General features: G+C 46.0%; 1 protein-coding gene across 1 annotated transcript in view; it reads right to left on the bottom strand.

Annotated features, from left to right (window-relative positions):
* The window catches only part of LOC106806637 (tonsoku-like protein), a 21,316-nt gene that overhangs the window by 4,746 nt on the left and 5,227 nt on the right, over nucleotides 1-11,343 (bottom strand). The window contains exons 6-14 of the mRNA XM_014808640.1: nucleotides 9,700-9,837; nucleotides 9,103-9,288; nucleotides 8,781-8,889; nucleotides 8,207-8,337; nucleotides 7,826-7,966; nucleotides 7,322-7,561; nucleotides 6,790-7,016; nucleotides 6,018-6,189; nucleotides 4,278-5,339 (exon numbers count right to left, since the gene is read on the bottom strand). Of these exons, the coding sequence (XP_014664126.1) occupies nucleotides 4,278-5,339; nucleotides 6,018-6,189; nucleotides 6,790-7,016; nucleotides 7,322-7,561; nucleotides 7,826-7,966; nucleotides 8,207-8,337; nucleotides 8,781-8,889; nucleotides 9,103-9,288; nucleotides 9,700-9,837 (2,406 nt within the window). The remainder of the gene's footprint in view (nucleotides 1-4,277; nucleotides 5,340-6,017; nucleotides 6,190-6,789; nucleotides 7,017-7,321; nucleotides 7,562-7,825; nucleotides 7,967-8,206; nucleotides 8,338-8,780; nucleotides 8,890-9,102; nucleotides 9,289-9,699; nucleotides 9,838-11,343) is intronic.

Here is an 11,343-nt window from a genome sequence, read left to right as displayed (position 1 = left end):
CATATATCCTTTATTAAAATGATGTGTCAAGCAAGGCACCGCTCTTGCAGCACATATACCTAGCTAGAAGAAACGGTCGATTCATTCCAAAAAACGGTGATTACATATTAGCAGGAGTTAATAAAGACAAGCTAGCATACATTTACCATAAATACCATGTGTTCTATATTTCATTTAAGCTGCGTGTGATTGGATGCATGTGGTCGATCACGCTTACAGGAAATTGCGTTCCACGGAAGAAGGAACAGGAAGCAAGTTAAGCTTGAGCGACATCGTCATCAAATTTCATGTAAACATCGACCACCTGTGTCCGTTCCGCAAATAGAAATGATTGAACGAATGACCACACACCTAGTACACGTGAACCACATTGATCACACGAAGTAACGCTCATAGGGTCTATGTTCCCCAGGGTACTGCCGGAACGTACCCTGGTCACTATTTGATATGGTTAGGGTTAGGATTAGGGTTAGGGTTAGTGTTAGGGTTAGGGTTAGAGTTAGGGTTAGGGAGTAGGCGTAGGCGACTCCCTAGACTCGTTAGTGGAGTAGGCGAGGTACGGTCCGGCATATTAGATAGTAGTCCGAGCCGACGCAGACCCCAGTAATGCGATAAACCCGCACCCCCAAATTAGTAAAGTGGAGTTATAACGTCTGCATTTGCGGACTAATTAGATAGTACCAGGGTACGTTCCGGTATTATTATACCAGACCGTACCCTGGGGGACATAGGGGCTCAAGGATAGAGAGCATGTCCAGTAATAAACATCATCCTATCCTAATACCTATCACCGTCCTGGACATCATCTATATCATTGAACCGGACAGGGACCCTCTTAGCTCCAAGAAACGGTATATGCTAGGGTTAGAATATCGTATAGACAATCTGTCGCACAGCCTGGTCGGGCTAGGACCCTCTCAGCCTTAGTAACACTGCGCCTACGGTACATTATAGCAAATCAAATGGTTTACATAGTAATCAAGCAAGGTTAATGGTTATTACGTATAAGTATGAAGGGATAAATATTACCCTCCTTTGAAATAACGTGTTACGTAGTACTAGTAAAACAACCTCTGACACCGTGGTCGCTAAGAACGCGGCAGCATGACACTGCAGTGTCACTGTCGCTGAGAGGGGTATATGTCCCCCGGGTTACTGCCGGAACGTACCCTGGTACTATTTAATATGCCGGATCGTACCTCGTGCCTACTCCACGAACGAGTCTAGGGAGTCGCCTATCCTATCGCCTAACCCTAACCATGACCCAATAGGTGACGAGGGTACGTTCCGTGTTATACCGGAGCCGTACCAGGTACTTTCCGGCCGTACCCCTGGGGGACATAGACCCTAATGAGTATGAGCGTCACTGGTCAGTGACATGATTCATGATGAGAAGACTCAGAGAGTGAAAGTGAGTGAGATGTAGAACTGAAACGACTACGAGTTTCTTGGAAGTTGGGTTTTGAAATGACTGAGTCGTAGAAATTACTGCAATGCTCTTGTAATATCGTTCTATATATTATACGTCTACACCTATTCATGGATTAAGTTACTTCATTTCTTGAAAAAGTTTACAACTTTGTTGGACAGCCATGTTTAACGAGTGTGCTGTGGCGGCCACCTGTTGTTACTTCTTGTAGCCCTCTGCTGTAACCTTGGCAGCTTTGCTTCAGTTGATAATGTAAAAGATTCCTATGGCTCAAATGTTCAAATATTCTTAGAGTTTCGTGAAGAGTTACGTTTATTGTTAATTAGGTAACTTATTAATAGTGACTGTAGTACTACAGAGCTGATACGAAAATCTGTTGCCTAGCAAACGCATAAGACAGAACAAGATTATAAGCTTTCACCACTATATATTTCCATATTACGGTATTTATCAGAAGTAGATTCGCCTATTATCTACTTCTGGTATTATCCAATCACTGCAAACAAAATACCCTCTGATACATGGCAAAAAGCCCACAGCCTAAAGTAATGAGTTGTTGATGTAGCTAAACAACCCATGTAGCAAGAAAAATACCGTCAAAATATTACGATTTGCAATTGTAAAATACGACACAAATCACTATCACATGTAATTACACTATGCATTCACACCAGATATTTGTGGTCTCTCCGCTCGTCACGCAGTATCGATCCGATGGAAGCTGTCTGTAGAGTCACGCTGACACACACCGTCGGCTTGCCGATCCACTTAGAACGCGCATCACAGTCGCGACGCCCGCGGCGAACACGACATCGTGGCTCACCGTAACCCCGACCTAACACAGGGGGACGCCCGTCAGCAGCCTCGCTGCCGCTCAGTCGGCCAAGCTCATTCCGGTCGCGTCGGACGCAACGGAGGCTCTCCAACGCATCGCTAGCGAGCGCTGCGCGGCGAGCGGCCGCATCTGGAAGACCGGCCGCCGTAAAGGTCGCCACGCGCACAGTGCCCGAGCGAGGCGAGCCGCGGCGGCATAGGCCAGCACGGCAGCGAGCGCCGCGCGCCGGCGTCACCGAGCAGGTTGAAGCCGAGCTCGAGGTTGCAACAAGCGCGGGGCATGACGTGGCGCCCCCGGCGCTGCCGCCGTCGACGACACTCCGCAGACCGCCGCTGCTGACCGTCATTGGCCGCAGGACGCGTGTGAGCGTGGCGAGGGCGTCGAGGGAGGGAGGGCAAGACCCGAGTCCTTGCATCCCTCATCGGGCCGAGGCCGGTTACCGGAGAACAGATGCGAGGATAGTGAGCGACACCGCGTACTGCCGCCGTAGCGAGCGCAGGCCAGGGGGCGGCGCCTGATGAGGCGGCATGGCGAGGTTCTCTCAGGCGGCAGGCAAGCTGCGTGAAGTCAGCCATGCGTGACGCAGTCGTGATGTTGTGTACGCGGGGTCGCTTGCCGCCCAGGCACGCAGACGCATTACCTGGCAACAATGCATACGTGGCGTCAACTACATGATGAAGCATCACGCATCGACATGAGCATGCAGAAACATTTCGCAATACAAGGGGCCCTGAATGAACATGCCGTGCAATGGATAACATTAGCAGCGGACATACACGGGACATAAAGCATGGATGGGCATAAAAATATTACAACATACAAGGTCCATGATACAGGCGTGAAGCCCAGTGTGATACGGGGCCAAAATACAGCATTGAACCAATTAACATGATAGGTAGCTAAATGCTGAATTCAAAGTTTTCGCTTTCGAGCTTTCAGATCAGAATGCCAATCAATATTGAACTACCAACAAGTTTGACTGGACGTCTAATGATACATAAGCTTCAACAGATGGATTCAACATATCGTGAACATCAACAGTGATTGGAATACATGCTTGACACATAGCATACATGCCTAGGGATCTGTGGCTCTAGAAAGGCACGCTAGGGGTCTAGAATTCTGTGCTTGAGAAAGACACCGACAGATGCCCCCGCCAAGCAATGCTGACATAACAGAGCGGTGCCTTTCTGGCTAGTTAGGAGTGCATCTCCCCATGTGTTCTACACTAGCTACGATGCTGCCTTCATTGTTGTCACCAGATGGTGACGATGTCGTCGGAATCCGAGCGCGAGCGCCATCTTTAGTGTAGAGCGTCACTGAGGCCCGTCGACCATTAGCAGGCGTAATAGCGCTGAGATGGCTAGTGCCGCGGAAGTACGTTATGGGAGAAAGGTGTGTAGAGTCAGCTAAACCAGACTAATCCTGCCTCTTCAATAACTGTCAACACAGCAGGCTCATAATGTCAGAAAGTTGGATTTTTTTTTATGTTTGGCCTATGGTAGAGGTCAAGATGAGTTTGTAATCATGGTCGCAGATTGTCAAGAGCCAATTAACAATTAACACTCTTGCTCAACACTACTTAATGGGCCCTTGATATTGTTTAAAATAAAGGTTACCTTACAGTCAATACCATTGCTTTCGATAAACTATATGCGCAGTACTTATGAGATGTAAGTAGATAGAAGCTATAGATACGAATTTTTAAATTAACTCTATTGCTTCACATCAACCTAACACACAAATTCGTTAGCTCATTCCTGTATGGAAAATTGTTCACAGGATACGATTTAAAAAAACTTGTACAAATTCAGCTCAATTACTGTCAAATAATTACCACAAAATGACAAAAACACTTATGCCGGAATTTTCAGGGTTATGCAGCACCACAACACAATAAACCACTCAACAAGGAATGCTTAATCAATGCTCAAGGAGGAAGGACATCATGGTTAAGCAGCGTTACTACGTCAGAGATGGAGCCGCATAACAGAGGGATGCTTCCATACTTGCCTGCTTCGTGTCGCGGCAGCGGAATAAGGAAAACCTTTCCCTCGATGTTTACTCTCACACGCATTGCTGGCCCGATCGCCACTCTCTCACTATTCCCTGCCGCGCCTTCGTCCTCTCTCACTCTCCTGTCCACCTCGCGCACTGCTGTCTGGGTTCCCGGCCCATAGAGGGCACTGATCTTCAGCTGTCGCGTGCGCCTCGGCTTTCCTGTACGACGAACCCTCCTTGTGGCGGCACCGCTTCCATTGCTGTCACTACCGCTGTCAAACATCTCTATATCTTCCTCCTCACTCTCCTCCTCGCGCTCCACCGTGTTCTGCGGCTGCACCTGCCTTCGGCTCTGTGAGAGGACGCCACCGCTGCCCATCATCTCAACGTCCTCTCGCACGTCCCCGCGTTCCACTGCGAACGCCGTTATCCGTTGCTGCACCTGTCTCCGCCGCTGTGAGAGGGCGCCACCGGTGCGCTGTCGCTTCTCCGGGTTCTGCGGTGGTGCGTCATCGATGATGAGCCAGTCTGCATGCTCGCTGACGTACTCCTCCTCGGGAATGAGCGCGGGAGCGGGGGTAGCGGGGTGGTGCCGCAGGACATGCGGTTCTTCAATACACCGCGCGGTGGCGCTGCCAACAGCTTGCATCACTTCCATATATGCGTCGACTGCGTTATCGTCACCGCGGTAACCGCCATGCCCCGCATCACTGGACTCGTCGCCTGGGCGACGATCAGCGGCAAACCTTGCGCAGGCCGACTTAGCTTTTGGCGCCGGTGGCATGTCCGGAAGATCCTGACTGGGCGGGAAGACCTTGGTAAGGTAGCTGGCGACATCTGTAGGTGGTCGCTGTTGCGTCGCGGCAGGTGTGGCGTCCTGCGAGCTGTCGTCGGAATCCCCGCGAACTCTGCTCCGCATGGTGCAACGCTTCACTGGTTGCTCAGCAGGAGATTGCCTGTTCTTCGTCTTGCTTGAGAACAATGGGCTATCGTCATCGCTGTCGTCGTCACTGCCGCCGCAGCCGTCGCTGTAGATTGTGCTGGCGAGAGAAGCCGATGTGGTTTGAGGATTGCCTGAAGTAAAAACGTGGATATTGACGATGCTGAACATTGCACGGTGAGTTTATTAAGACTAATTACCTCCGCCAAACAGAGTTGGAGGAGGTTATGTGATCGCTCTCGTGTGTTAGTGTGTTAGTGTGTTAGTCCGTTCGTGTGTTAGTGTGTTCGCGCGATTGATATTAGCGCGTCGAGTCAGCAGCAGGCCAGTCAGTCAGCAGCAGCCAGCAGCGAGCGGCGAGCCAGCTCGCAACACATACATGTTACATGCTGGCGGAGGTATGCACTCTCCATGAGTGCCCTCTGTCTAGTTGAAGATAATTTTGTGACTATTGTCAATATTCTCTTGATTATACGTACACCAGCCACACATAAAAATTCCAGCTCACTTGCAAAGTTGAGAAGCAGTTGAGTTGCAAGTAGATCGAAAGCAAATGATTGCACACTATGGGTTAGCCCTGACATGATGATATACAAGAGTATACACAAGTAGATACGCCTCCAGCCCCACATTGTCCAAATGTGCTTTGGTTTAGTCGACCCAGTCATGTGACAAATAAAGGCCTGGACCAGTTCTACGGTTTCTGCAGATCCAATGGGCTTCCACTGTGTAGATTCAGCGAGCATGTTATTAGATGCACAAAGCCATAAAGTAGGTGATGTGCCTGCGCATGTGTTTACGTGTCCCCGCACCTCCAGTGGTGACCATGCGCCGTACAAGGTCCTGCTCCATCGCCTGGCACGCTGCTACCTCCTGCCGGTCCATGTCCGCACGGTGAGCCGTCCCGTACGCTCTCAGAGCGTCCAGCGCGGTCTGCCCGCCATTATCCTTCGCTAGTATGTTCGCCTTGTGGTCCAGCAACACCTGCGATGATGGGACAGCCACGCTAGGCTCTCACGTACTACATACGAGGTACAGTGTGGAATGGGCTTGCTTACTGGGGTACACATGGGGCTTGTCATCAAAAAACACAATTATTCTTAACATTAACTTTTTCTCGAAGACGTTTACAGAACTTTGTTTCGTAAAGTTATGAGGAAATACAGTAGGATTTTTCATTCTCGTAATTTTAAGATGTTTCGCTAAAAGAAAAAGTTATGGTTCAGACTAATCTAAGACTAATTTTGTTTCTGACAATGGGTCCTTGGTATTAATAGACAACCATAAGTAACAGGATATCTCACGCTCCACATGACACAATCTTCGTTTGATTCCTCGTCAAACATTGCTTGACACATGTTCACCACATTCATCTGTTATCGCCGTCAATAGCAGACAGATGACAACGAGACATTAGAACAATATCTTGAGCAGCTCTGTCATATGCACACTGAATGCTACCTTACAATTTGATGCCGAAACAACGTAATTGCGGAACCTTGACAGAAGTAAGCAGGACCTCGTTACAAGTACTTATTGCATTACCATGACGCTAGCTCAGCGTACAATGGAGTGTAAGTGTACCTGCATAACGCTGAGATGCCCGTTCTGCGCAGCATCGTGCAGCGGAGTCAGCCCGCCGCAGTGGCGCCCCCCACGATCGTTCACCCACGCGCCATGCTTGGTCAGCAAGCGCACGATCTCCGCGTGGCCGTGATTGGCCGCCTCATGCAGCGGCGTCCAGCCAGCGCCATCTCGTGGGTTTACCAGGTGACCCTGCGACATCAGCTCCTTCACTCTCACCTGATTCCCTAGGAAGTATAGAGAGCATCGCATCATCAACGATGTATTAAGTTAACGATAAATAACAAAGTACTGCCAAATGAGAGCATTACATGGGAGACATTTAACACAATCATATACAGAAACTTTGTGCCAAATTTTTGCTGGGTATATTTTAGCGAACATGTTCAATAATGTCATTATTCTGTGCCGCATTCCACGAAATAATATCAAATACCATACAAAACATTGAATCATGCTGTAAAATTATGGAGCTATTTTTTGCCCGAACAACAATTGCAATTGCCAATGGCTTGATGCAAACTGTCGCTACCTGCAATAGCAGCTCGATGCAGAGGCGTCTCTCCCTTTTCGTTCCTCCGATTCCAGGCTGGCTTCTTTTTCTTTACTTGCTCAGGCTCCTCATCCTCACCATCACTCGATGACAGCATGTTGACATCGAGAGGGCTTAGTGGCTGGCTCTCCTCTTCCTCAGTCTCCTCCTCTTGCTCCTCCCCCAGCTCCTCCAGAAGCTGCTTTGTAACCAGTTTCTTTTCATCAGCTATTCCAGACCCTTTTGAGAAGGAAATCATAGCAAGTGCTAAACTTAGCACTCTTAATTTCTAAGACTTATATAAATATTCACTGATACGTAGTCTTTCTACTTTCTCACAATTTGTTGTAATTGCAAATTGTGCTAAGTTTCGATATAAACGAGTCAATAATTTTCAGTTATTTGATAAATTACTAGTAGAAAAACTTTATAAAAATGAGATAATATCTAATTGCTATTTGTTGTCACCTATACACTATTATATGGTGTGTGACTTGTTTATACCCATTGACGTTTGTACAGTGACGAGGTGTTCCAAAGCCAGTCTCTTCAAGCTACGATTATTGGTCATTTCTGCATGTTGCAGTGCTTTGTCTAGTGCTGCTTTGATCTCACTGTATGGCCTGCCACCTTTATCTTTGTAGTCTGTGTATTGTCAAAGTTTGCATTTTTAACACATATAATATGACACTATACACCATATAAGAACAACTAATTCTCCTCTTATTATCCTTGCATGTTTAAGCAATACTGTATAAGTATTTTATAATAAAATTACTTAGCTGCTAAACTTGATGTCCACGATTCGTGATATCACCCACAAACAAACTAAAACCAATGATGTGACATGCATCACGCATTAGTCAAGTAACGACAGACACAAACCTGCAATGTTCAGCCAGGTGCGGCACTCTTCCGTCACATTGCCACGGCGACAAATGAGTTCCTTCTCGGAGCACTCAACAGCCTCTTCAAACTGCTGCAGGTCTGCGTGCGTGATAGCCAGTGACACGTATCTACGCAAACATATGCCTTGTATAAATGTACGCTTATTATGAATGCACGCACACCATGCGTAAGTCTATATCTTGTATGAATGTATACCTTGAATAAGCTCATGCCTTGTATAAAAGTATACCTCCTATAAATAAATGCCTTGTATAAATGTATGCCTAGTATAAATGTACAGCTCATATAAATATAAGCATTGGATGAACGTATACCTTACAAATTACGAATGCAGGCAATATAACACGATGGAACAAAGATGATCAAATTCGCACGAGTATGCCACGTTATCTCACAAATCATGAAGCAACCGATATATAACACATGGTTGAATGTCCAGGTGAACACTTTAAAAGTTAAATTACACACAAGTTGCAGATCACTATGAAGCAATGGGTTACAGGATTTTTCTGATTAACACCATTAGTGGAGTGATGAATATGGTTCTTACAAAGAAGCCAGTACATCTGCCGGTGTACTTTCCTTCCTGGCACAGATGAGAGCTTCCTTGTAGAATGACAGTGCCTCCGCAAACAATCCCACAGAGGAGAGCGTGTCACCTGCAATATCGTGTAAGTACACATGATTATCTATTTGTCTGTCAAAAACACACACGCACGCACCCACGCATGCACACACACACACGTATACATGCGCATGTCAATTTGTTTGTTCACCGGTAAGTTCTATTTAACCATTATGCACGTTTTCACAAATTCATTAAAAATACTTCTCATGCTTCACCAATCATATATTACCGCAACCTCACTCACCTATATTCTCGTTAAGTCTACGCTGTGTCTCCCAGTCATCGGAATTGCAGTCATTGAGATTATCACGACATTGGCAGACGACGCAGGTCGCCTTTAAGTTCCGCTCAACTTTCTGGATGATCAGCTCGCTAGGGGGAGCCAGTTTCCAGGCCTGTGTCAGTGTGCGCTTGGCAGCGATGTAGTCACCTGTACAGACAGCAATAAAGAAATTTTGGGATGATAAAACAAGTATTAAATAAACATGATCTCAATGATATGTGTGATATGTGCAAATGACCATTCATTAGCATGATAAAAAATAAATATGATCTATATCAATAGTCCAGTGCATTTCTGATATAATACTTGAAAATTTACATTAGAATCTGGCAAAGCGAAATAAAATAAGCCAAAGGACGAGATTATTGTGCAATATACGATGTATGCAACACGATAGTGATATCGTATTCCATCGTACGCGGCACGCAGCGACACAGGACAGTCCCTGCACACACCGCTGCATGACATATGCCTATTAGCCATGCAAACGGAAGACATTAGAGATAATTATGTTCTCTCATGACCTCCTGGTAGAAATATGATATAGATGGTGAGTACCGAGCAGCAGTAGGATATCAGCTTTCGCGATGAGGGCCTCTGCTTGTGATATCTTATCCTTTAGTTTGTTGGCAGTTTTCAGGGCCTCCTCAATGACTCGTTGCGCCTGACTCAGCTTCCCTTGCGTTTTCAACATGCCTGCAGGCAGAAGAAACTATGATTAGTAAAAGCCAAGTAAGAAGATCCAAACTATCATTAAGCCAGTCCTTTTCCACGGAAACTTTCGGCTGTGGTCGTGTTGCATGAAACGTCGAGAAGATTGGATTGCTAGTGTGCCGACGAAGGTTACTATATCACAACAAAATGTATATCACTATCAGTGTACAGAGATACATCTAGATACGAGTGCACAGAGATGGAGAATTTATAATAGTTACAATGCTATAACCACCATTGCGCCGTTGCCTGCACCGCCACCATCTCCACTGCTTCTGCTGCTAATAGTAGCTGTCAACGCTGCCCTCTGTTACCATCTAGGTTGAAGTTGCATCTGTAGAAGTCGTCAGCGATAGAGTGCTTGTGCGCGATGTAGATCGCCTGCCTCATGAATTCCTCGCAGCGCTGCACGTCGCCGCGACGCTCGCTCACGAGGCCCAGGTTGAGCAGCAGCCGTAACTGCATCTGCATGTATTCGACCGTCTTGTAGCACGAGACACGTGGAAAGAAAAGCTCGTGCCAGAGTGTCGTAAACACCCGCGTGCTCTACCCAGGTATCGCCGTTTTTTGTCCATTGAAACCGCTAATAATTTAAGTGGATAACCCGAGAATTGAGCATTTTGAACATGGAATTATTCATCGGACAGCTGGGAAATAGAATTGAATATTTTAAATTGTCAATTATTCATCAAACAGCTGTGGAATGGAATTCAATGTCGTTAGTAATTCATCAAATGGCAGTCATGTTGAAGTCTATCGTTCAACTATTTTGACCGCGATCTAATGTCGAGGACTTACTTGATTTCTTCCTGGATTTTTTCAGCAGCGTGAAGAGCCTTCATGAAAGTTTTTCTTGCTTCCTCCAGTTGGCGTTTTGCTTCCTGTTGGTCTTTCACGACCTCTGAATGCTGAAAATGTGTCCGACCTAGGACATGGTCCATGTAATTTCAATATTGGAAGTTTTCACAGATATACCAAGTCTACGGTCTATGAACACAAGTTAATTTTAAGACTAATTTTGTTTCTAACAATGGGCCACAGTATGATAAGTACAAATAAAAAAAAAACATTTTAAAATTCAATCATAGTTACTGGATTTAAGACACAATACTATATCATACTGTATCACAATATGTCTATAACAAGTTTTACATAGTGTATAAAAAGAATATAAAAACAACATCCAAAATAACATTACCAAGGGTGGCCCAAGCTCTCTGTTCTTCAGCTCCACTGTGTAGTAACCTTGCCAACTCTAAATGCTTCATCTGATGTTGCAGTGCATATTTATAGTTCCCCAGTTCAGTGAAGCATTCACCTAAACCAATGACAGAACAGTGTATATAATGTACCCGACAGGAACTCCACAGCCAACTATCATTAAAATAGCATGGGCATGCTGCCTTGAAATAAACACTACGTGATATAACATAGCAAATACTTTTGAATGTGAATCTCTAAAGTAGAGTACAGGCAGAAATTATATTG

Source organism: Priapulus caudatus, unplaced genomic scaffold (genome assembly GCF_000485595.1).
Source record: "Priapulus caudatus unplaced genomic scaffold, Priapulus_caudatus-5.0.1 Scaffold171, whole genome shotgun sequence".
Lineage (NCBI taxonomy): Eukaryota > Metazoa > Priapulida > Priapulimorpha > Priapulimorphida > Priapulidae > Priapulus > Priapulus caudatus.
This window is presented reverse-complemented; position numbering and strand designations above follow the sequence as displayed.